Here is a 26,631-nt window from a genome sequence, read left to right as displayed (position 1 = left end):
TAGCATCTAGACAGTTTAATCATGCTGGAATTATCAATGAAAAAATCTCATTGTAATTTTTTTTGGGGGGGGGGACATAGTGTACAGTACATCTTGGTAGACAATGCACACCATGGTCAAAGGGTTCATTCATGCTTTCAACACCCATTCTACTTCATCTGACCACACAGTCTGTCCTCTCTGCTGCATAACTTTATAATTCTCTGAAACTTTCTCTTCCTGGACCTCTGATTAAAGTGATCACTCACTGGTTGGTAGACACGCTACTTCCTTTGACTTGGAATATCGAGAAAAGGTTCTCTTGTGATACCATCAGGACAAAAAAAAAAAGAGCAAAACAAAACAAAAACAAAAACACAGGAGCACTTTGTCTGTGGAGCACAGTCCACGAGGATGTCGGCGCCTTCCTATGCAAACAGTACATTTCTGCCTGCATAAGGCCCTTTATCTATTCATTGTTCTGAATCTCTGACTGTAAGGATTAACCATGGCTTCCTTTGTGAAAGGAAAACATTTACCTATTTCCAACTGGGAAACAGATTGCATTCCCATCGGACGTAGGCAAATGATGGTGTCCATCAAGTTTTGTGTCTCACATACTTGACTGTCTCAATTCTTTTTAGGTTGCACTGGTTTGCGCATGATTTTGTTACTCTTGCCATGTTTCAACTGACTGTACTGACAACGTTTTGATTACAAGGCATTATATCTCCACAAAATCACAGGTTTTGTTTTTACACTAACAATAGTACTCACTGTATTGTAGACATGGAAAGATAAACATTCTCCTGCATTGTGCCCTCCACTCATACATTCATATTCTAATGTCCTCTGAATGAGGATAATGTTGGTACCAATCAAGAGAATTTCTGCAAATTATGTTCCCATATATTCCTTTCACTGATGTCCCACACATAGAGAGTAATGTTTGTCGAGATGCTAACTTCTTGTTGTCAGCCACCAATCTAAACTCATCAATCCTAGTGCAGTGATGCTACAAGAACTGGGAGGTGATGGGTGGGTGAGTGGCAAATGGGCATTGCTTCGCAGCTTTGATTCACAGAGTACAGCTATACCTGACAAAAATCTTGAGATCTCTTCACCCCAACTGGTCTCTCAAAAGGCGGCATGAGGGCAGGACAATCAGTGGGATGAAACCTCACAAACTGAACACTGATCCAAACTGTGTAATCATGACACTGACAGGAAGAGGGACACTCGAAGCCTCTCCGATCTCGGGCTCCAGTTTTCTCCTTGTCCCTCCTGGGAGTCCCATCTCACTTTCCCAACTGCCTTCACTTCATGTTCTTCTTCCAAGGGGAAAGTCCCAACTCCATCCGCTTGCTGGAAGATTTAGTGACTAGCTCTGCTGGCTCTCCTCCAGGACCCGTAGTATCGTGTGCTACCTCCATGACCAGATGTCCTCCATATCATCGACGATGTCGCCCAGACCATCCAACGACTTGATGAACTCCGAGTAGAACACAAGGTCAGAGGTCACAAGCCTGGAAATGAAGGTAAATAAAGTCCAGAGGACAAAACAGGATTAGTTTACATTTGAATTATTCCTAGTCCTAGTCTTGGTCCTAGTTTATGCTTTAATAATTCTTAGTCCTAGTGAGAGAGGTTTTGCTACATTCTTCACTCCCACAGGGGAAACTCACTATTGTCAACTGTAACAGAAGTAGGATTATGTATTTTAACACCAGGATATATAGCATGGATAAAAGTCTTTGAAGCTCTTGGGATAACTTACACAACATGATTACTAATGTGTCCAAGAGATTTTAAACATGAATTAACCTTCGTACAGCCAATAAAAGCAGTCTTACGCATTGTTCTTCTTCTTCTCCTCACTATCTATAGTATCACGAGAATCTGTCATCCTCTTTACAAACTCTCATCCAGAGGGGAAACACATGTTACATCAATTACTCCAGTGAGATGATGTTGAGATGCTGAGAAATGCAGCTTAATCATGCAGGGCTGCCAAAATTGACTTATCAAAATCAGGAGGTGTTACAGAGCAATCAGAGAGATACTTGTATGCTACATGCATCTCCACAGGCAAAATAACTCCCCAAATCATATATTCAATATATTCCATATCCTCTTGTCAGCACATGAAGGAATATCAAAGTTTGCAGGGAGCCTCCCAAAGAATCAGGTAGACTTGGAGGCTGTTGATGCATCAATTTCAGTTCACACCTGGCTATACTCCTCCATCACCTCAGAATATATTTCACACTTCAAGGATAGTCCATCAAACACAGGCTTGCCAAGAACCACTTACATGGTCCACTGGACTCTTGTACTGGATTACAGAAATATGGCAGGGTTGAAGGGTTCATTTACTTCCACATGTAAAAGAAATCTGTATGTCATGAATATTCATGAACAATATTTATACACAGTTACTACAGAGTGCACACAATCATGATATTGCAGCCATACATACCCGTGCTTGGGTCCCCCATTGTTCTCTACATTGAGGTGTATAAGCTGTTCCTTCAGTCTGGTCTTGAATGATGCATTCAATCTTGTGAAGAGGACCTGTGGCGAATATAGATATGAATTGTGTGTCAGTAGAAAGTAAATATCAAAGTCATGATTTTTATTACTTATATTCCCCAAATCTGTCTGAGGTATCTTTCGGTCTGTTTGCAATCAATTGATTAAAATTGAGATGCAGTGATTGTTAAAGCATTCTTCACTTGTAATACTGACCCATGCTTGCTTGGAAGGAGAGGGTTATGTATGGGTTTTGGAAAGCTTTTGTAAAGCTTCTCTAGCAGACCTTACACTATCCTATGACAATTTTCCGTTATCCCTCCTTTCTACCTGCATAAAGTAAAGATTTACTGAGGAACAAGTTTTGGGGCAAGAGCACTAGCTCATATCAGTCCTTCAGTGATATTCCCCCTCCCACACAAACAAGCACACGAGGGAATGAGAAAAGGGCGTGGCAATATGTAAAGGAGTGGCTGAATGCAGCTCCTGAATCTCAGGCTGACCTTAACCCAAGCTACGGCAATTTCTACTCATGTCTGGACTTTTGGTCAGTCACCAAAAAACAGTTTAAAAAAACAAAACAAACAAACATGGTAGAGAGATTTGGTTGGATTTCAGCTAATGAATCCCCAGCCCTCACTACTGTTTCTGTCACTATTGACATAATTCCCCCCACCATTCCACAAGATACTCAGGAAAGGGTCCCACCCACACTGATTTGCTTGCAAAGAAGAAGATTAGAGATGGCTTCAATAAGCTTCCACATGCTCTTGCTGACCTCACACATGACCTGAAGCAATTTTCTTTCACATCCATTCATTTCCAACAAACACCAAAACTATAAGTTGTGGTGTTGTTGAATTTCAGGTCAAATATTGCCAACTCAAAATTTAATGTTTTGCTCATTATTACAAAATTACTGCCACCAACACCACCACCCCCCCCCCCCCCCAACACACACATACACACACTAACACAAACACACAAGTGAAATACAGCAGAAAGCAGTATGCCTCAAAACTGTGGGCAAAACATTACTGTATACACCATATATTTCACAAGGTTTTTATTTTCATTAATTTTGTGAGTCGGGTGCCATTCGCTAATTCAACAACATGCAAAAATATGAACTCTGGTCCCGACATGAATGTGACGTGCACGCATATATTCTCCATTCAATACTGTACTCCCTGAACACAAATTTAAACACTCATGAAACTGTCGGGAAGTCCCGACTTGCGAAAAAACAGACTCGCTAAATAAATGGCATATACAGTAAATCTGACAGACAGGTTTGCCCCACCTTGATTTGTTCAGGAGGAAGGAGGTCGGCGATGGCCTCGTACAGCTTTCGGATCCTCTTGCAGATCTCTCTAAAGCAGGACGAAGGGACAGGGGCTTTGACTTCCCACTGTGGGGGTGGAGAGACATGGAAAAGTAATCAAGAGTCTTTAAAAAGAAGAGAGAAGCATTCCTTGAAATTCAAAGACGTCTTTGGAATTACTGAAGCATAACTCACATCAACATTTAACCATAACTGAGTTGAGGCTAAGTCTAGATTCTAAACCCATGCGGAGGTACATACTGCCAAGACCGCGCTTGGATCAAGCAGCAACAAATCATAAACAGAGCCAGATCAAGCCCAAATTGAGTGACAATAAGACTGAAGTTCATGAAACTTATCACTTCATAGGTTTGGTGTGCATACTCACCATCGAGAGGCACGACCGAAACGAGTCATCCATTATGGCAACAAGCTTGCTGGAAATCTCTTGCACATGGTCATTGTAGTCCTGTCAGGGAATTGAAAAAAAAAAAACATCAACAAGGATGAGGTCATGTCCAACTTCAAGTGATACACTAAAGTCATGGAAATTGGCTGAAATATTCCAACAGAGAACTAAAACAAAACAAGCCAAGAACAAATTAAAAACACAAAACAAAAGGGCAGGTGATCTTGCTGTAAGAATCTACTGTTTGACAAACCATCCTGCAGGGTTGCACACTAACCAATTTTTTCTACTGATCTGACCTGTCTCTGGGACCAGTAGGAACCTAGTTTTTTTCCATTTTTTATAGGTCCATTCCTGAAAAAAAATTACTGGATCGACAGTGATCTTTACTGGTCCTGGACCGTAGGACCAGTGCCAGTGTGCAGCGATGCATTCTGGAATGACTTCTTGAGGAAATTGCATGTGAGAATGAAATGGAAGCTTAACATATTGCCATGACACAAAAGTGGATATGCACCAGATGGCAAGCCCAAGATGCATTGCTTTTACCCCAAATTTTTTTACACCTACAGCAATAAAATCTGGAAAACAATTGATGTGGTGCACGATGATTTTATACACTGGGCCAATATTCATGCTTAGTGCCGGCGTGACTACACATGAAAACACTTCACTATCACTTGATAGCATTCACAATTGTGCTTTCTCTGTCAGAAAACCACTGCTGGAAGTCCCTAATAAGGGCTGGCTTCACATCCCCATTACCATTCACACTACACTTCAGGTTGGCCTAAAGCTTGCTGTGAAGTGGGTTGTTGAAACTGCATTGAATACCTCACATGAGAATTCAATTAATCACATCATTACAGTTCTGCTGGACATTGCCGTTATTCAGAGGCAAAGTACAAACCTTGTAGATTTTGTCAAAGCTCTTCAGAAGAGTCTGCTGCTTGAGAGACAGACGGTCAGCGAAGAACTCCTTGACGATTGGAATGTAGAGTGCCACCAATTGCAGACAGCGAGATGTGAGTGCTATGAGGAGACAAAGTATAGAGTACATACCAACAATAGTCTCCTAATATTCTGTACAGATCTTACAAGTAGAGGAGATTCTGGTTTCTGAATTTAGGTATATGAAGTTTACGGGATATGAAATAAAGCTGGGACAATGTGGTTCAGTATGTTTATTTACTAATTTTAAACGGCTTTGTATGATTAAACATTTTCAATCAATTGAGAAACCCGTGCCAGTTACCTTACTTGTAAGTGACTCAGAAAATATGTATTGGCAAAGCACATGGAACAATGAATATTTCACAAAATCTGACATATAACATGAAATTTGAAGACCTGAGCAGAGTGTGGCAGTACCAGGACACATATTTCTGGTTCTGGTTCTGAGCTGGCAGTAGTTGACGACTGCAACATTTCATCATTTTATCCAGCACGCTGAATGTCTCAATATTTCATCAAGGTAGCTAAAGCAACGTCATGGATAGTTATATGTGGACAGACAGAGGTCAGGGATTGCTCTATGCCTTACCAAGGTTCTTTGTCGTGATTGTCTTGAGTCCAACAAGTTTGAGTGCTCCTGCGCCCAAGATGAGCTGACATGACCTGGAATTGAACATCTGCAGAAGAAAAAAAAAAGAGGCAAAAACATGGAAGAAGGTATTCACAACTGCTGACATTTCACAATCACTGGATAACAATGAGTAGTGTGCCTTGATTATCATGAAAAATAGCATCCCAAACCCTCTGTCTTTTTGGTGTCTTTTCTGCCTTTCTCTGACTAATTCAAAAATATTTTTGGATTTGACATCTTTGTTGAATGAATGAATAGTTTGTCACGTAAATTAAGGCCACCATGTGGAGAGCAAGGAACCCAAAAGGTATGCATGCAAAGCACAGAAGACTGAGAAATTTACCCAAAGGATTGTATTTTAGGCTACTTTTTCCCCTTTCTTGTTAAACATGAAGATTCCTTCAAATTGCCATTATGGTTGCTAATTGGCTTCAACTCAGCCTGAGTCAAGAGGGAGACAGCTGCCTAACCTGTAAGAGCTCCACCACCCTGGTGAGGAGATCAGCCGTAGCTGTGGGCACATCCCGCGCACACTGGCAGTATTCTGCAATCATCTTCAGCAGCAGGAGTACAGTCCTGGAAACACAGAGTGATGGAGGCGAGAATGAAAATGATGTTGAGGATGATCACGATGCTGCTGCAACTATCACTACTACTACTACTACTACTGCTACTACAATGACTACTGCAGCTACCTTCTACCACTATTGCTGCTGCTACTACTGCTAATTCTACAGCTTCTACTTTTTTATTATCACTACTGTTACTTCTGCCTCCACTTCTGCTTATGAGAATGTGATAGCATCATAATGTTAGTACATAATGACAACAATCAACAGATTATCAATTCTATGAATTAGAAAAACAAATATAGACATAGAAGAGGAGGAGAAACAAGTACAGGAAGGAGAAAAAGAAGAAGATGCAGAAGAAGAAAAAGAAGCCTATTTCATACACACAACATTACACAGATAATTGAGAAGCATTTGAATTAATCATCTCGCCTGAATTATTTCTCCTTTCTATCACCAATAGTCCCAAATTCATCACTTCAATAATGTGAAGACAACTTACTGTATGTTATAACCCTATCCAATACCCTTAGCTATCGTCAAGCAAGAAACAAAAAGAAGACCAGGAGTGTAGAAATTAAGATGTAGACACAAAGCTAAACAATTTTATTCCTGGCACGTAAGAAAAAATTTCAAGAATATTGTAAAACCAAAAACATTCGCAGTAAGAAACTTTCTCAAATTGAAGCCAACGGCCTTTTTCACGGCATGAAACTTTTACGAATTGCTGCTGGCATTCAATGCATTGTGTAGACAAACACTTTTGCATGCAAGAAACTTTCATGAATCTTTGCTTCTTGCGAAAATCACAAAAAGTTCACCCAAATGAAAATTTCTGGTTTTACTGTAGGAGGACCTTTTAAATGCCTCCCCCCCCCCCCCCCCCAACACACACGCACACTCCTTTCAGAGACAGCTTTATGAGGATCAAATGCCTCGCCTAATGGCACAACCACTGCTGCCAGGGGACTTGAACCAGGGACCTTGTGATTGAGTGACAGCCATTTTCTCAAATGAGCCACAATAGCTTTACATTATTAACCCATAGGCTAACATAATCGCATGTTTTACTCACCCAACAACAGCATACTTTGAGCCTTTAACATCTACACAGTCCACTGCCTTCCTTTCACCACCATTACCTGGAAAGGGAGGGATTCAGGAAAGTGAAAAATTGGAAGGAAAATGTTAATCTCCAAGAGTATTTTTACCATGTTTCCATGACTGGATGTGTCCATCTGTTATATCTACCTCAGTCTTAATTTAAGTCTATTAGAGTCCCAGTTCTTTCTTCTATTATCGAAGGTGTGTTTGCTAACTTCTTGCGAAAATCACAAAAAGTTCACCCAAATGAAAATTTCTGGTTTTACTGTAGGAGGACCTTTTAAATGCCTCCCCCCCCCCCCAACACACACGCACACTCCTTTCAGAGACAGCTTTATGAGGATCACTGTCACCTTTGCTAACGTTCCCTTATATCTGACAGCATAGTACTCTAAATGGGTGGAAGAAAGAAATAAGGTCAAACTGTTAGACAAAATCAGTCTGAGGTTTTCTCATCAAGTGTTAGCATCTGCATTACTCTGAGCATCTTTCTTTCTTTTTTTTTTGTTAAAAAACCAAACAAACTCTGTTTGAACACTATATTTTCACTAGCTTTATGTATGTATGAATCATTAGTGATGACTTCAAACATTTCAGCAAATTACACCTCCACTGAAAGCATTCGAGGGTCCAGCTTTGCTTTGATAATGACACCTAATCTATCAAAACCAGCATCTTATCTTACTACTGCTATCTTTCTCATACAATGGTGCACTTACCCATATCTGTCTTTGCAAGAAGGTCCAGAGAAATTTGTCCTAAAATCAACAAAACACAAAGCAGACAAAAATATATTTGACAATTTTCACCAGAGGAAACATGGGCTGATATGTCAGAGAAATTTCAATGTGGAGAAGGACACAAAGTGCAAATATGAGGTTCCTATTTCACTCCCAACACATGATGATTACTGAAATGAGCTTGTACAAATATGGGCTGAGAAGTCTCTAATAGCTTGCTTGAGAACACAAACACTACATAAGTCTCGGTCGCATCTACATGTTCCCAGCTCTTAGAGCAAGTTTGAACATGTTATACCATGTTACAAGCTCAAACTCTCTATCCCAACTCCGAGAATGTGATCAGACAAGAAACAGGACAATACACACACTATGCACCTTTTGAAAAATAGAAAAAAGAATACAGATAACAAATTTGGCCTGTTCCATATCACTGGATGGAATAACACTGACACTAAATGCATAGGTATAAAAATAATGCATAAGTAGTGAGGAGCATCTCAGTTCTTACCAGCAGAGAAAGCTGTGAGGAGCTCTTGTAGCTCAAACGGAACTTCTGCCTGCTTCCACCTTTCACTGTCAAGAATTAAGCTGCACCAAAAATATTCACAGCAAAAGATGATATCTTTGTCAAAGATTAAGTAAGTTTAAAAGAAAACTGTGCTGTCACTGACATAATGTATGTAGCTTTTGATAAGGAGATTTTAGGAAGATGTCAAGATACTGATTTTCATTTGAACAATGATCGACTTGTTTTCATCTGCGATTGCAGTAGCAAACTAGAGAGGGGCCGTCAAAGGCGGCAGACCCACGCCTAAGTACAAAGTCGGGGTAAACATAATGTGCATTCGGTCATCTACCAGAATTCGGCCACTTAATTGCCAGTGTGCTTTATCACCAGCCAGTGAGTTCTACCAAAGATCGTACACTGAAGTGTACGATCTTTGGTTCTACAGTCACATCACACGCAAATCACATAATTACACATACGGTATTAACACTCATTCACGTACAGGAAAGTCCTTAAGTCTCCTCCAAAAATCCATCGAAAATCCCAAATTCCACCGTCAAAAGTGCAGAATCGGAACTTTTCCAAGCGCGCGCGAATTAAGTCCAGTTTTAAGAGTATTGTCTACGCGACGGGTCGCGGAAAAAGCGCTAAAAATCGAGAAATACGCCGTTTTCTTGCGGGATATTTTGATTATAGCAAGCCGAGAGTGTGATGATATCAAAGGTCGTATGAGTGTACGATCTTTGATGGTATCCACAAAAGCAAAAAAGAAAAACAAAATTTACGTACCCCCTAGGCAATTACCCCTATGATTAGTGTCTACGGGAATTATTCAATGCAAGGGTTGAATGCAAATGTCTACTGCACCAGTATTCGGCCACCAACGAGCGCCGCAACGTCCCCGGTGCAATTTTGCACCAACAGTGTAGAGCGCGATGCATTTTCAGCGGCCTTGCACACGCATTGACATTGAGCACGCATATCGTGCAGTGTGACTGCGACCGAGCAAAATGCTCCTCCAACGAAAAAAACAATCAATGTTAATTTGAAAAATCATCAAAATACGGGCCAGTTTGTGATGACGGAGAACGAACTTTCATAAATCTAGAAGGACATAGTCCCTCAAATAGGCCTAAACGTAAATTTCGGAATTCTTACGAACATTTGAGCAGCGAAGTCGGATCGTTGGGGAGTTTATGTCTTCGTATGGTAGCGGAAAATCGCAAAGTGAGAAACGGGAAATTTTCGGAATGGTCACTATACCATGGGGTCAAAACTTCAAGGTCACACAGAATTTGCAAGGGTCAACCGATTATCACCAAAATCTAATCGATTCTTTCCTGTCATTATCCAAACATTCCCTGAACATTTCGTGCAAATCCGTTTACCCGTTCTCTTGTTATCTTGTACACAAACAAACAAACAAACAAACAAACAAACAAACAAACATACAAACAAACAAACAAACAAACAAACAAACAAACAAACAAAAAAACAAACAAAAAAACAAACAAACAAACAAACAAACAAACAAACATACGGAACCCTTTACATAACCCCCTGCCGATTTTCATCGGCGTGGGTAATAATCACGAAGTACACATAACTTCTGAGTTTATGATTGTTACAAAAAAAAAGTCATCAAATATCATCAGCATTATTTTTTTCCTGTTTAACAAGGAAAAGTAGAAATTACGCGGTGCGTAAAATATGTCCCCGCCGGAAGTAGCATTTAGTAGCAAAATGTACAATATCGGTAAAAAATCAAGGTCAAAGGTCAAAGAAGTCAAAGGTCAAAATTCTGTGTAGAAGTTTTGAAGCCCTCACCTAGTGCCATCACAAAAAGCAAACGGAATCGAAATCGGGTTAGAAATGGCGAAGGAGTAGCATTTTGTAGCCAATGTACAATATAGGTCAAAAATCAAGGTCAAAGGTCAAAGAAGTCAAAGGTCAAAATTCTGTGTAGAAGTTTTGAAGCCCTCACCTAGTGCCATCACATAAAGCAAACGGAATCGAAATCGGGTTAGAAATGGCGAAGGAGTAGCATTTTGTAGCCAATGTACAATATAGGTCAAAAATCAAGGTCAAAGGTCAAAGAAGTCAAAGGTCAAAATTCTGTGTAGAAGTTTTGAAGCCCTCACCTAGTGCCATCACATAAAGCAAACGGAATCGAAATCGGGTTAGAAATGGCGAAGGAGTAGCATTTTGTAGCCAATGTACAATATAGGTCAAAAATCAAGGTCAAAGGTCAAATAAGTCAAAGGTCAAAATTCTGTGAAGAAGTTTTGAAGCGCTCACCTAGTGCCATCACATAAAGCAAACGGAATCGAAATCGGGTTAGAAATGGCGAAGGAGTAGCATTTTGTAGCCAATGTACAATATAGGTCAAAAATCAAGGTCAAAGGTCAAAGAAGTCAAAGGTCAAAATTCTGTGTAGAAGTTTTGAAGCCCTCACCTAGTGCCATCACATAAAGCAAACGGAATCGAAATCGGGTTAGAAATGGCGAAGGAGTAGCATTTTGAAGCAAAATGTACAATATAGGTCAAAGGTCAAGGTCAAAGGTCACAACTGAAATTCTGTGTAGAAGTTTCAAAGCTCCCATGTAGTGCTATCATATAAAGCAAACAGAATTAAAATTGGCTCATAAATGACAGAGAAGTAGCAAATTGAACATTTTGATCACACACGGACGCACAGACAGACAGACGGACGGACGGACAGACAGACACACGGACACACACACGTACGGAGCCCGTTTCATAGTCCCCTGCTCGAACTCGTTCGGCGGGGACAATAAGTGAAGACAAGTCCAATAAACTCTTATTCTACAGCCACAAAAACTTGATGTAATGACTGACACAGAAACAACAAAGGATATGTCATAATATATGTAAAGGCAAGTACATGCTGAATAACTTCAGCAAATTCAAGTCCTAAATACAAAGTCACATTTTCCCTAGCTTGCTGAAAGTCACTCATGAAGAAACTTTAGACAGACCCACTGATATACTAAGATCATGGTCACAGAGGTAGCCACACTGCTTGAGATGGCAACACATCTATATGGACTAGGGATCACACTAAAAATGTATCGCAACATTCGCTGCTTTTACAATCTTACCTGAGCTTTGTTTTCCGTTCCTCGTGGAATCTACTGACAAATTTCACTGCCTGCAGGGTCAACAAAAAAGGAGAATGGAATAGTCATATGGGTCTGTGTCATTTCATTCTAGTGTTGCTTAACCCATTCTGTGACAGGGACTCTGATCAGTGTATACAACACTATGAGGTTTTCTGTGTCAATCAGCACTGAAAGCACACAAAGGGTTTACCTACACTCAAAATCACTCCCAAGGTTCCCTGGTTACTACAACAGCAGCCACAATAACAATGGAAAAGACATGTATGGTAATTGAGAAACTGTCTCCCAAATTGCAAATGCCCTGTCATAAACTGACATCACATCAGAATTACATTTCCTTGTCCAGTACTGCACAATATTTCTCAAAAATATGTAACAATAAGCTTTTGGAAAAGTCATGCTGATCAATGCACCGATAGGTAAATGGTATTACAATTTCCCAAAGCATGAATGATTTTTTTTTAAATAGTGTGTACGAGTGTGCATGCCTTAATCTGCTTACTATAGCACTGGCAAATATGGTTCTGGTGACAGTTAAAAAGGACAGAAGTTGGGTACATGTTTTCTATTATGAATACACTTCACTGACCAGGGATATTTATGCAACTACCTTTGTAAAGGAAGAAAAGCTAGTTTACTTCCAAGACTCGTTGCCCACCATACTTGGATTTCTGACTTTGGAAAAGTTTCTCAAGCAAATCAGGGCATATCATGTGATTGACAGATACCTTATAATCTCACCACAAAATGAATGACAAACATCAAAAACATATCTCACGTTTTTGGGATGCGACATTTATGCATGGTAGAAAGCTTGAGAAAAATTCTTGACATCGATCAAGCAGTTCATTAAAACTTTACTTTCCACTTTTACTAATGGAAATTGAATACACAGACAGTCAACTGCACGTTGTTTGTTGCTTTCATTTTTTCCTAATTTTTTTGTTCTCCGCAGATGACTACAAAGATCCCACCGATGAGCTGCAAGGCAAGCCTCACCTGATTCTGCAGGCCTCCGATGAGGGAGATGCTCCGCCGGCCGCACATCTCCTCACAGTTGCCGACAAAGACCTTCACAGTGCGGGAGAGCGTCAGGAACTCACTGGAGCTTAGTCTCTCGAGAAAGCCATCCTGAACAAAAAAAACCCCAAACAAACAAACAAACGGTTTGTAGGCAACAAATGGCACAATACAAAACATCTATGGGTAGTGATTTGGCATTTAATGCTTGCTTTTCTGCCATTCAAATATACATGATGATGTCATAAATTCACAACAGCTCCACATGCATACATATTACTAATTTCTTCAACAACAGCTTCTTCAAGTCCCCCGTTTCAGTACTCAGTACTACAGCTCAAGTTCCTTCTCCGCCATGGCACCCACCCTCTGGAACACTTTACCTATTATATTATTATTTACTACATTATCATTATTATTATTGTTATTATTTACAAATTTGGAATAAATGCAACAAATCATTTTCTGGGTCCACGTTTTCACGGCAGCTGCTTCTGGCATCTAGAGAACTTGCCTGGGTCTTGCCTGACACGCTGATACCTGATGTATGCAGCCAGAATTCTGAGCCCTGACATTTAGTGGAAATCAGCAACTCGATTAGCTTTTTACCAGGTAATCTGTGATGAATATATATAAAAATTTGATTCTGATTACACCTGAAGTCTAGTAAAATCTTCAATCACTGGCAGTTTCAGCCCTAATCAAACAAATGTACTCAAATTCATGGATACTTTGATGACCAAGAAGAAGAGTGAAATAGTCCCGGGGGGGGGGGGGGGGGGGGGGTAGATTGACTCACCTTTCCTCTGGCAATGAGGAGTTTGAGACAGCGGTCATGCATGTAGTCACACACTAGCCCCAACATGTCCTGTAGACCAGTCATCAGCTTGGCATGCTCATTGGGTGCAATGAGGTAGTCACCTTGAGGCAGCCTGGACATAAGGGCGGATGGGGGAGGGGAGATGGGGGGGGGGGGGGGGAGGTGGGAGAGGAAGAAGAAACAAAACCAATGCACATATAACATCAAGATGGACTGTTATTCTCCAATAGTCATGAGATCATATACTATAACAATGTACTATACAGTTTTCAGTTTTCAAGAATGGTTGATTTCACTATAGTGATGCTTATCTCAGTGAATCTAAGAAGTTTAACTTTATCATTGACACAATAAGATATCAAGCGACATTCACACTTACACAAAAGGCATATCGTCGGCTGAGAATGATAAGGGCGTTAAGTTGCGACTAAACCCATAGTGTTCATGACCACTTAGCGCCCTTCTCATTCTCAACAGACGATATGATGGCCTAAGTGAAAGAATATTCCAGTGAGGCAGAGAGAAGGTGTGTAGGAAGTAAACAAAAGATGGACAGAGTCTGAAAGGAGTGCATGAAGATCGGAAAATGTGGATGGAAGGACACAAAGTTAAGCTTGGTAATGAAAGAGTGGCTGGGACCAGAGAGTTAGCATTCCCTTCAAACAATTGTCTAATCACAGTTTTCCATTTGGAACAACTGCACATAGTGAGCACAGCAAAAGAGAGTTTCTCAATAGTGGATCATTCTGATCATCTTCTCACAGTAGGAATGTCCCCTTACAAGGGATTGAAAAACCTAAAATTTGTCCTCACATGTCGGCCGCCTCGATGCATTCCTCCACCTCGTCCAGCCGCCCATCGTCACTGTACTGCTCGTCTAGCTGTGAGGGGGCGGGGCTCAGTCCATTCATCTGGTGACCCTCGGCTCCGTTCACAGCCTGCTCTTTGGGCCCTGCTCTGCTAACCACCCCTTGTCCTTTCTCCTCCGTGTCTGGACGACCAGCTGCTGTATTGACCAGTCTCTTCATGATCCCATATGTGTACTGAAATACCACAGGGACAGCATTAGTTTGGAAACTGTCTAAGGAATACTCCTTTTACATAGGTCTCAGACTTGTGTTAAACTTAAAACTGTATACTTTCTGAATGCATTCTTACCATTTGAAATTCCAATGAGCACAACTACAACTGTGTACGTTCTCTGTTCCCCACAATGCATTTCAATAGTCTTGTTTGTCTAAAGCTTGTACGTATCAATACATTCTTCAATGTAGTATCATTATCACCTTAAATAGATCAATGATAATGAAGATAATGAGGACAAGTATGATGGAAAGGCTAACTTTGAAGGCAGTATAACGAAGAGGCTGCTTACTTATCTCAAGACACTAAGCCTATCATCATTATATCTACATCATCATCAAACACTATTCAATGCCTCTGCCTCATAGGGTTGCAGAGTCACAGGAATTTATCTATCTTTCTTTCTTTTCTTTTTTTTGAGAGGGGGGGGGGGGAGAGGATTGCTCATCCCTCCCATATCTCATTACTGCGATTCAAGGAAAGCTGCCCCACTAATTTTCCTGGTACAGGGTCCAAGTATGCTACTTGAGGTGAAGATGCCCTAATCAGATTTTGTGCAGATCCTTCAATGTAAAAAGTCAAAGGTCAGAGAACTTTGTCTAAATTGGGCATTTTTTCAGCTGTAACTTCATCTTCAAATTTCCAGAGTTATATGATTTGGTAGGAAATAAATGTAACAATAAGTAAACATTTATTTCAGTGAAATGATCATGGTTACAGGTGAATGGTCATGAAAGCCACTGTACTTTGGGTGAACAATCATGTCATTTCCCGACATACTTCAACAGGTAATTTTTACTGCAAACATGCATGAGGTGGTCAGGAGTCAAGGGAAGACTAACCTCTATCCTGTTGAGTAGTATCATCAGGTTGATAAAGACTCTGTTGAAGAGTTCTAGCCACTGGCTGAAGTTCAGCAGTCTCATCTGTTCCGATAAACTATGAATGAAACGTAAGATGAGAGGCTATGAAGTTAAACACTTGATAAATGGGTAGGTAAACTAACTAGTGGTCTAAGTCCTTCTTCCAAATAATCTTTCAGCAAATTCAAACAGCACTGACACTACCAAGTGAAGTCCTATCAGCCTATCTGAATTGAAAATCTATAAAGAATAACAATCATAAATACACATGAAAAGCAGTTATGGCATGTTTGCATTGTAGCCTTAATGCCCTAAAGTTTGTCATCTTTTTTATTTTTGTGTTTGTATGTATGCATGGGTTATATCTGAGTTTGTACGCCATCATCCGCTTTCTTCTTCAGTAGATGCATCAGCGTTTACCTCTAGGACCACTGTCTTGATGTCAGCAATATTACTGCCTTCCACTGCATCATGGAGTTGAAAACTCAAGCCAATGAAACCTTACTTGCAGAGATATTTCAAAAGGGGCCTCACTTGGTCGTCATCATTATTTTACAAACAAGCCAATTCCAGCAAAGGAAACAATATCAGAATTTGGACATTGGTTAAATGAAATGTACATCTCACAACTACACAGAGAAAATATGCATTGTGATTGAACTGGAAGACTGCCTATGTACGAACGAATACAGACAGGCCTCAATAACTTGTAAGCTAGTAAAGAGAATAAGCATGTGAACAATCAAACTTGTACCTTGATGGTGTTACATCACTGTCAACTGTCTCTGCCTCAGACACAGCTTCCACAACAGTCTGTTGGAGCACAATCAAATGCAAAATTGATGGAAAGTATAACATAAAATGGGAAATCTCTCTTTTTACAAGGAAAAAACTCACATTGCCATCCCGTCCATTGCTCATTATACCAATGAATAAAGGTTTTAGTCTCATTCTCCTTGTTGAAATTGTTTGCAATGATGTAGGAATTCACATAAATATTTGACATAATGTGATTGTGTGATTGACTCTTTACCACTATGTTTACAAAACTACCTACACATTGATTTGCTCTGGAGTTGATAAACTCAAACTCAAAAGTCCTGAAATATTTTCACCTCAAATCCTGCCTTTCTACGCTTATTCTTACACCTAATACCACCACAGCAATAAAGTACTCAAGGAAATTAGCATGCCTATACAGCAATTGGGGTTGATCAACAGAAAAGAAATGAATGAAGTTATACCCATATCCTTATCAAATGTAAGTTCGTTAAAGGGATGGTATAGTTTTGGTTAGGAAGGCGGATTTAGATTTCAATCTTTTGCAAGATATTTAGAAACCACTTATCAAAGAGCATACAATTCTAAGAAGAATTAAAAGTTATTTGATGAAAATTGGTTTTGAAATGGCAGAGATATCCAAAAACAAGGTAAAACAAAATGGTCCTAATAAAAGGTGGGTCCCACCTTTTGATAGGACCTCCTTGTTTCTAGATATCGTAGCCATTTCAAAACCAATTTCATCAAATAAATGTTCAATTCCTCTTATAATTGTATGTTCTTTAATATTTCAAAAGCGGTTTCTAATCATCTTGCAAAAAGTTGAAATATGAATGCCCCATCCCCACCAAAACTATACCATCCCTTTAAAGGACAAGTCCACCTTCATATACATGTGAATTCAGTGAATGCAGCAATATTAGTAGAACACATCAGTGAGAATTTAAGGAAAATTGGACGATCCGTTCAAAAGTTATGAATTTTTGAAGTATTTGCGCAGACACTGCTGGATGAGAAGACTACTACAGTGTATGAGATCACATGCGTAGAACGATGTAAGGAAAATATAAAGAGAATTTCACAAAATTCTATTTTTTGAAAAAGTGCACATTTCCTCAACTTGTCATTGACGTATGTGTAGGATATTATTTCCCATGCCTTCTGAAAGAGGCATGTCAAGCATTCTTTTATCATGGGAGAAAAGTGAAAATATGATGAATTTTCTTTTTATTTTCTTTATATCGTTGTACACATGTGACATCACAATCTGTAGTAGTCTTCTCATCCAGCAGTGACTATGCAGATACTTTACAAATTCAAACTTTTGAATGGATTGTCTGATTTCCCCAGACCCCAATGATGTGTTCTACTAATATTGCTGCATTCACTCAATCCACATATATGAACATGGACTTGTCCTTTAAATCACCAACAAGAGAAAAGGTTCTGTAGCTACCTGCTTGATGACTGCCTTGATGGCACTGGTGGTTTCTTCCCGATAGACATCAATGAAACTGAACTTCCTCTGCCTCATCATGCCCAGGATGACAGAGGACAACTTATCCTATGGATTCAAAGAGGTAAAGACAACACAGAATGGTATTCTCGGGGACGAAGAATAATGCACATGGATCACTACACAAGAGGCTGTTAGTCCCTCAGAGTGCTTTGTTCACAAATCCCACAGGCTCCCTGGAGTGCCATCCAATTGGCACAGATGTCTGAAAACAATAATAGCCAGTGAACAAGATTTCCTAATCCCCCTAATCCCTATTGTATCACAATGGCCTTCCAGGGGTGACTGTGACACATTGCTTCACCCGAGTGGGTTGGTACATGTACCTGTACAACTAGTCTACCAGTATGTCAAATATGGCAATATTATACAACACCTTAGAATGATGTCGAATTGTGATTGGCCAAGAACATGTCACATGACATTCAATAGAAAATACCTATCAAACTCATTGAGAGTGACAGCCATGCAATAGGCCCCTGGCATGGGCCTATTGCACGGCTCGAAGGTACTATAGCACGGCTTCGCAAGGGGCTACTATTGCACGGCCGCTCACTAGAGTTCTGTGGCTCACACTAGCAAAGCGCCAGCAAACTACGTGCTGGCCGGCTGCGCTGCGCTGCCGGTAAGTCTCACAGACCAGGCGCGGCGGAGTACTGCAATGTTAACGTGTACGCGCAGCTACCTTACCTAGCTAGTTGCATGTATTGCGGCCTTACCTACTGCTGTGTTTTTACTTTTGACTCTGATCTGCTACGTGGACCACAGTGATCCCAAAATCAAGACTTCATTTCAAGTTGAGAAACCGTAATTTGATTATTTTTCTGTGTTTTTATACAAAATCATTTTCGGAAATAGACAAAGTCTAGACCTACTACTAGATCTACTGACATCTCAGATCGGCCCAACAGTCAGGCCTAACTCGATCTAACGTTAGTGTAGAATGGGTATAGACCCTGCAGAGTTTGTAATTCCTGTGACTGTGTGGTCGATTCATGACAAGTGTTTGAAAGCAGTACACATGGGTGGTTTACAATTCTCGGCCTAATTGTTACATTTATATTTGGGCCTTCATGAGTTGGCGGTCACTAATTTAGTACTGTGATTGTGGACAAGGTGTTGTATAAAACGAATAATTTATGATTTTGTTCGTGCATTGGGGCACGTAATATCGCACTCGGCGCGAGATTCGCCACTGGTCTATTCAACGCGGCGCTACGCGCCTTGTTGAATAGACCAGTGGCTTATCTCGCGCCTCGTGCGATATTCGTGCCCTGATGCACTCACAACTCATAAATTATTCGTATATTATTGAATGCTGATGAAAAACCACGGCAAGTTAAGCTAAATGCCTGGGAACTCAGAGTTAAGCACAAATATATTGTCAGTGACATTATCTTCCTATGTCTGGAACTACTGTCAGCGAACAAGATTTCCTAATCCCCCTAATCCCTATTGTGTCACAATGGCCTTCCTGTTTGACTGTGACACACTGCTTCACCCTAGTGGGTTGGTACAGCTAGTGTTCCTGTGCAACTACCAGTATGTCAAATATGGACATATTATTGAATGCTGATGAAAAACCATGGCAAGTTAAGCTAAGTGCCTGGGAACTCAGAGTTAGGCACAAATATATTGTCGCTGACATTATCTTCCTACGTCTGGAAACTATAACAGTCAATGAACAAGATTTCCTAATCCCCCTAATCCCTATTGTGTCACAATGGCCTTCCAGTTGGACTGTGACACAATGCTTCACCTGAGTGGGTTGATACCTGTACAACTACATTGTACCAGTATGTTAAATATGGACATATTACTGAATGCTGATGAAAAAATCATGGCAAGTTGAGCTAAGTGCTTGGGAATGCAGAGTTAAGCACAAATATCTTGTCACTGAAATTATCTTCCTCCTATTCCTTGCATAACTGAGCATAATTTCAGTTTCAATGAAGGTCTATAATATCTTTAAACTGCTGAGGACGGACTGATGTTGTTACAACACGCATTTTCCATAGACCCCTGCCGAGTATACTTGGGACCCGTCCTCAACAGGTTAATACAGTGTACAACTGTATTTTCTATATCTCTCGCTCCTCTCACCTCCTCAGTTGGCGTGGGATCATCCAACGGTCGATTCAGATCCTTGCAGGTGTACCTTGTGAACTCTTCGCACAGCATCTTGTCAATCAGTTTCTCCATCTCAATCAGTTGTGAGCTCAGATGCCTGGATAATCAATCCAAAAGCAAGACGGAAGCTAACATGTGAAGGGAACCGGCAGAAGACCAGAAAGAAAGCAATCAACCTCTCAACTGCTTTATATCCGTTTTCCTTCTCTTTCTTGTTCTTTCTCGATTTAACTTTTTTTTTGCTTCCATTCTGTTTTCCTCCCTTCCTTCTGTTCACACACACACACACATACACACACACACACACACACACACACACACACACACATACACACACACACAGAGACTCAGACACGCACACAAACATGCAGGAGACTAAAGAACACACACGTGGGTCTGACCTGAAGCTCTGGATGCCAGCAAGCTCCTGGGTGAGAATCTCATGTGTGGTGGAGATGAGATCCAGGGCCCCGACAAACTCTGAATTGGATAGGAGCAGCTGGATGGTGGGTTGGGTCTGGTGGACTGTGGCCATCAGTTTCAGCTGGGGGTAGAGGTGGGAAGGGGGAGGGGTGGATTAACATCTAGTAGAGCATGAAGCATGTAGCAGCTCACTACTTACATACAAGGTTTAAAGTCCTTTATCATGATCAAAGTATAACAAATATACCTACCATCACCATCGAAAATGGAGACACTTTCTAGCTGGCTCCTTTCTTCAAACAATGTGAGGATATTTCAAACAAAACAAAACAAAACAAATGTGCAAGACAAAGAGAGAGAACGATCTGTTGGTTTAAGCTGTCTGCAGAGCTCCATGGTAAAGGTGTAGATGATGCTAGAATCTTGCAACAATGAGCATGTGCAGTACAATGTGTGCATACTCCCTCACAACAAAGCACAACTCTACATTTGAAATCTGAAAATATGTCACTAAGTTTGACAGTTGCAGTACAACCAAGGGGGGCTAACTTTCACCCTTTAACAATCAGTGCCGAGCCATTTCATGGAAATTTGCACCTGAAATGGGCCATTCGTTGCTGGCATAATTTGCTGTAATGAGCAATACATCATAACCCCCTCCAGTCATTCCGATAAAGGTAATGTAGCTACAACATTGTTGTATTGAGTCAGTGTTGACTATGAGTCCAGCTTTGTTTTCTGGAACACTTATGGTCAGGTTGGAGATGATACTATAGTCTCTTTAACACAAGGCTACTAACACATGTAAAACAAAGAAAACAAAACAAGAGTATTCAAATTGATGAAATTCTTCTGTCGACTATGTTTTTATTGCAACTGATTGACAAATTGCCCTACATCGAAGTAAATAAGCACTGAATTGATCAGTGTTTTAGCAGTAGCCATGATTAAAGAAGAAATCATGAGCGTACTCGAGCAGGATTCGAACCTACAACCTCCTGAACTCCGAACAAGCATCATCTCCACTAGACCATTGAGCTTCCGCCAGAAAACAAGTGTCAGTACTAATCCTTATAGCATGCAGCGGGTACTGCATAATTATTCTAATTCATGAAATTCTTCCGTCAAGATGTTTTTAATGCAAGTGATTGACAAATTGTCCTATATTGATGTAAATAAGCACTAAATTGTTTAGTGTTTTAGTAGTAGCCATGATAATGACTCTGACACTGATCAATTCAGCGCTTATTTACGTCGATGTAGGGCAATTTGTCAATCAATTGCAATGAAAACGAGAGTATGCGTACGACACCAAGATCTATAGACCGAAAAGAAGATATGCAAACATTACACAGCATGAAAGAATACGTTTTGAAATTCAATGAATGTAAAGCTGCTTCCACACTTACCTTGTTGTAAACTTTGACATAGTTTAACCTGGAAATCTTAAGCCGCATGACTTGCAAGGAGCCCTTTGCCAAAACTTTATCGATGTTGTTGATTTTATCTCTGCAAAATGGTAAACAAACAGAGGCCTGAGCATTAGGCACCAATCAAATCAAATCATTTTCTGTAAACATCATTGCACTACACAAAAAACAACAACAAAGAAACAAACAAACAAAACAAAACAAAACTAATATTACTTATTAAATGCCAGTGCTAGATTAACTCTTTCAATAGTTTTGGCAACTCGTTAGTAAAAAGTCAATGGCGATTTCAGGTGGTAGGGTCCCAAGAGAGCTACTGGCATATGTGCAGTCAAAACTTCTCTTATATGACTGCCTTTGACACTGACAATTTAACAGCAATTGATATTGTCTTTAACTGCTTTTGCCATTTAGTGTGAAATGTAGCTGTCAACAGTGTTACACATATATTCTAATAATCATGCCAGACATCCACCAAAATGACAGAGAAATGAAGAAAAACACATCTCAGCCTGGTAAATTCTCCCAGGCATTTACTAAGACTACGGCAGCAGAAATGCATAGCTTAGCATTTGTCTGTCAGTCTGTCCGTCTGTCTGTGCTTCATAGTATGTGCTTACCTTAAATCACAGACAGCCTTGGCTGTTGCAACAAGGTCCTCCTGCAGCTTATCATGGGAAGCCATGGCGCTGAAGAACGCATTGGATCGCATCGAGATCTGGCGGGCAATCTGCACTTCCACCATGTCCAGGTAATGACTCAGCTGTGGACAAGAGGCAGACAGAATCAAGCAAATGGCTGGTAAAGAACTAGGCTTTTAACTAATAAGAAAGTTACAACAAATTTCTCTTCAAACGTTCATACAAACATTATTCAATTCAAACAATATTCCATGCAATTATTCCCAAGACATGAAATGTAATGAGAAGTCATTACACGAACAGATGGGCAACTTGAATACAAGGTGCCTCTTGCACTACTTCCTGGCATCTTGTAGTACAGTTTGTACATGGGAATTACAACAGAATAATGGAAAAGGGACCATTTACAAAAATGTTATCCAATTGGTAGCTTTTATAATGATGAGAAAATAACATGCTTATGAAAGATATTAGAATGTTTTGACACAATACTGTAATGAAATGAGGTTAGAGCACTGGAGTCGGTGTCTCTGGTACGTCTGGTAGGACGTAGGGGGTGTGCGGTGACCCCATGGCCGTAAGAGTTTCGGTGGGGGGTCACGGGTCGCACATGGGTATACTCTCGCTCGGGTAGTAGGAGCGAGGAGTGGTGAGCTGACGCTCAACGGGGGCGGACGTGTCCGCGGTGTCTCCCCAGAGTTTTGTAGTGTATCATACACTAAAGTCTTGTATACGCTGTTTGTATCGGCCATTCGTGCGGCGAGTACAATGACGGTTGTGCATCGTGTCAGGCGACGGGCCCTGACGGGTAGCCGGATTGGCGAGTACAGTAATAAAGTTTTTTCTTCGCATGCAGTTCGATTGTCATCTCAGTGAATTATTGATGCTGTCTCGGCGTGATAATGCGATGTGATGTGATCGTTGTGAGTCTGAGTGAGGTGTCCGCGAACTTACCCAAAAAAGATTCCACACAGTAACTGGAGAAATCCGGTTATATTACAATACCATATAGACAAGTACACCTACAGGAAATTAGAGGATTATATTATTAATCAGGGCATCTGCCCTTCTCTTTCAACCTGCAGATACCGTGTTCATTGTTGGCTATAGCACCTGAAGGTACGCAGCTTTGAAACAAAGAGACAGAGTTCTTATTTATGAACACGGTATTGTGAACTTAATTCGATCAACTCGCCAACATGCCTGCGGTTCGCTGCCCCATACCCAACTGTGACTACACCACACCAGACCTTGACGCCGCCATCGTAGCTGCCCTCCTCACCGCCCACACTGCCATTCACACCTCTGGACAAGTTGCCAAGGTAGAGAAGGTTAAGAGGCCAACGGTTGCTGCTGCTGGTACCCGTGAGGAATGGAACTACTTCACGTCAAGGTGGTCCGACTATGTGGATGCCACAAAGATCACAGGGAAAGACAGGGTCGTACAGCTCCTTGAATGTTGCGATGAACCCCTCCGGAAGGACCTCACAAGAGCCGCTGGTGGCAGCCTCACCAACAAAACTGAGGACGAGGTGCTGGCAGCCATCAAGAAGCTTGCGGTTCGTGAGGAGAACACCATGGTTGCCAGTGTAACGCTCCACAACATGCGTCAAGATAGAGACGAGACAGTTCGCAGCTTCGGAGCTCGCCTACGAGGTCAGGCAGACATTTGCAAATTCATCATAACCTGCCCCTCCTGTGGTGCAGATGTTAATTACACTGACACAATTATGCGGGATGTGTTAACCAGGGGAATCGCCGACTCTGAAATCCAACTCGATCTCCTAGGCGACAAAAAACAAGATATGGGCCTAGAAGAAGTCTTCCAGTTCATTGAGGCGAAAGAGGCCGGTAAACGCTCTGCCTCCTCACTCCTTGACTCGCACACGGTGGAAGCAGCCAGCAGTTCCTACAGGAAAGCAAAGCAGGCACATCCCAAGGAACGGCAAGAATTATGCGCCTACTGCGGAAAGAAGGGGCACGGACGGAGCGCTCCCACTCGAGTCCGAAAGTCGCAGTGCCCAGCGTACGGACATAAATGCGGACACTGCGACAAGTTTCATCATGTTGAGGATGTCTGCCGCAGCAAAGGCAAGCCAAAGGTCCCGCAGTCGCCCTCATTGGGTGAGTAGGAAGGGGCCATCTTTGACGCCCTGTGCACCATTCGCGATGTTGGACACCCACCCGGCCTCCCCATTGACCACCATGTATATGACGACATTTCCAAAGCATGGCACAGGAAGAGATCGAAACCTCAACCTTACCTCAACGTGACCGTGCAGGCTGTCCCAGGGGACTACCAAGCTCTCGGATTTAACCTCTCATCCCCCTCGCAAACCAGTGCCATCCCAGCCATGGCGGACACTGGGTGCCAGAGCTGCCTCGCCGGTCTGAAGGTCCTCCACCGCCTCGGGCTACGCCAGCAAGATCTCATCCTAGTTACCATGGCGATGCACACTGCAACTAATGGTGGCATTACGATCCTTGGTGCTGTTCCTCTATGCCTATTGGGCAGGAATCCCCTTGGCCACGTCGTCGAGTCTCGGCAACTGACTTACATCACAGACAGCTCTAATAAGCTCTTCCTCAGCAAAGAGGCCTGCATCGATTTGGGGATCATCCCTGACAGCTTCCCCACTCTTGGCATGGCACCAGGTGCACCCCAATTGGACACGGCCGCCACCCTCAAGGAGGCCCCCGAACGGATCGCCTGTACCTGCCCTCAACGCCAACTGCCCCCTCCGCCTCCTACAGAACTGCCATTCCCTGCAACTGAGGCAAACCGAGTGAAGCTCCAACAATATCTCCTTGACTATTACCAGTCCAGCACATTCAACACGTGCGAGCATCAACCCCTGCCGCTCATGGATAGCCCCCCTATGAAATTGATGGTGGACCCAGATGCGGAGCCAGTCGCCCATCACACGCCTGTGCCAGTCCCGCTCCATTGGCGGGATGCCGTCAAGGCTGGCTTAGATCACAACGTACAATTGGGTGTACTGGAACCCGTCCCCATTGGAGAGCCCGTTACCTGGTGCCACAGGATGGTGGTGTGTGCTAAGAAGGATGGTAAACCACGTCGAACAGTTGACCTCCAGGCTCTCAACGCACACGCTACCCATGAAACACATCACACACCATCGCCCTTCATCCAGGCACGATCCGTTCCTCATGGCAAGAAAAAGACCGTACTTGATGCTTGGAACGGTTATCACAGCGTCCCCTTATGTCCCGAGGACCGACACCTCACCACCTTCATTACTCCGTGGGGCAGGTACCGCTACAAGACAGCCCCTCAAGGGTATATTGCCTCTGGAGATGGATACACCAGGCGGTATGATGAGATTGTCTCCAGCATCCAAAACAGGACGAAATGTGTCGACGACGTCCTCCTGTGGGCTGACACGCTGCGGGACAGTTTTTTCCAGGCTGTCGAATGGCTGAATATCTGCGGCCGCAATGGGATCACCCTCAATCCCAAGAAGTTAACGTTTGGTGCAGATGTCGTGGAATTCGCTGGATTCGAGATTACTCCAGACAGTGTTCGCCCATGCCAGAAGTACTTACAGGCAATCCTTGACTTCCCTACCCCTACTGACATCACGGACGTGCGCTCCTGGTTTGGTCTCGTCAATCAAGTGTCCTACGCCTTCAGTATGGCTGAGAAGATGCTACCATTCCGTGAGTTGTTGAAGCCCAAAACACCCTTCGTGTGGACTGCAGCCCTCCAGAGAGCATTTGACGAGTCCAAGGCTGCTATTGCCAGTGAGATTGAAGAAGGTGTGCGTATTTTTGACCCAAGCAAACCCACCTGTCTTGCCACGGACTGGTCTAAGGATGGCATTGGCTTCTGGCTCCTGCAAAAACACTGCAGCTGCAACGACGTTGAACCCTTCTGCTGCAATTCGGGCTGGAAGATCACCCTCGTCGGCAGCAGGTTCACTCATGCCGCTGAGACACACTATGCTCCGGTGGAAGGCGAAGCCCTTGCTGTCGCTGACGCCCTGGACAAGGCGAGATATTTTG

At 42.0% G+C, this 26,631-nt stretch overlaps 1 protein-coding gene across 1 annotated transcript in view; it reads right to left on the bottom strand.

Moving 5' to 3' along the window:
- Positions 1-1,393: 1,393 nt before the first annotated feature.
- Positions 1,394-26,631, bottom strand: part of LOC139718910 (vacuolar protein sorting-associated protein 54-like) — a 33,352-nt gene continuing 8,114 nt past the window's right edge. The window contains exons 6-26 of the mRNA XM_071630359.1: positions 22,585-22,727; positions 21,944-22,043; positions 20,513-20,655; positions 20,085-20,208; positions 17,922-18,029; positions 16,440-16,498; positions 15,665-15,761; positions 14,553-14,782; positions 13,719-13,851; positions 12,899-13,030; positions 11,879-11,928; positions 8,757-8,836; positions 8,225-8,263; positions 7,477-7,543; positions 6,300-6,405; positions 5,788-5,875; positions 5,155-5,276; positions 4,224-4,304; positions 3,815-3,922; positions 2,459-2,553; positions 1,394-1,505 (exon numbers count right to left, since the gene is read on the bottom strand). Of these exons, the coding sequence (XP_071486460.1) occupies positions 1,403-1,505; positions 2,459-2,553; positions 3,815-3,922; positions 4,224-4,304; positions 5,155-5,276; positions 5,788-5,875; positions 6,300-6,405; positions 7,477-7,543; positions 8,225-8,263; positions 8,757-8,836; positions 11,879-11,928; positions 12,899-13,030; positions 13,719-13,851; positions 14,553-14,782; positions 15,665-15,761; positions 16,440-16,498; positions 17,922-18,029; positions 20,085-20,208; positions 20,513-20,655; positions 21,944-22,043; positions 22,585-22,727 (2,208 nt within the window). The 3' untranslated portion in view covers positions 1,394-1,402. The remainder of the gene's footprint in view (positions 1,506-2,458; positions 2,554-3,814; positions 3,923-4,223; positions 4,305-5,154; positions 5,277-5,787; positions 5,876-6,299; positions 6,406-7,476; positions 7,544-8,224; positions 8,264-8,756; positions 8,837-11,878; positions 11,929-12,898; positions 13,031-13,718; positions 13,852-14,552; positions 14,783-15,664; positions 15,762-16,439; positions 16,499-17,921; positions 18,030-20,084; positions 20,209-20,512; positions 20,656-21,943; positions 22,044-22,584; positions 22,728-26,631) is intronic.

Source organism: Diadema antillarum, unplaced genomic scaffold, assembly GCF_040938485.1.
Source record: "Diadema antillarum isolate AM-2024a unplaced genomic scaffold, OU_Dant_1.0 scf00000101, whole genome shotgun sequence".
Lineage (NCBI taxonomy): Eukaryota > Metazoa > Echinodermata > Echinoidea > Diadematoida > Diadematidae > Diadema > Diadema antillarum.
Note: the sequence above shows the minus strand (reverse complement) of the source record. Positions and strands in the feature narration are given on the sequence as shown.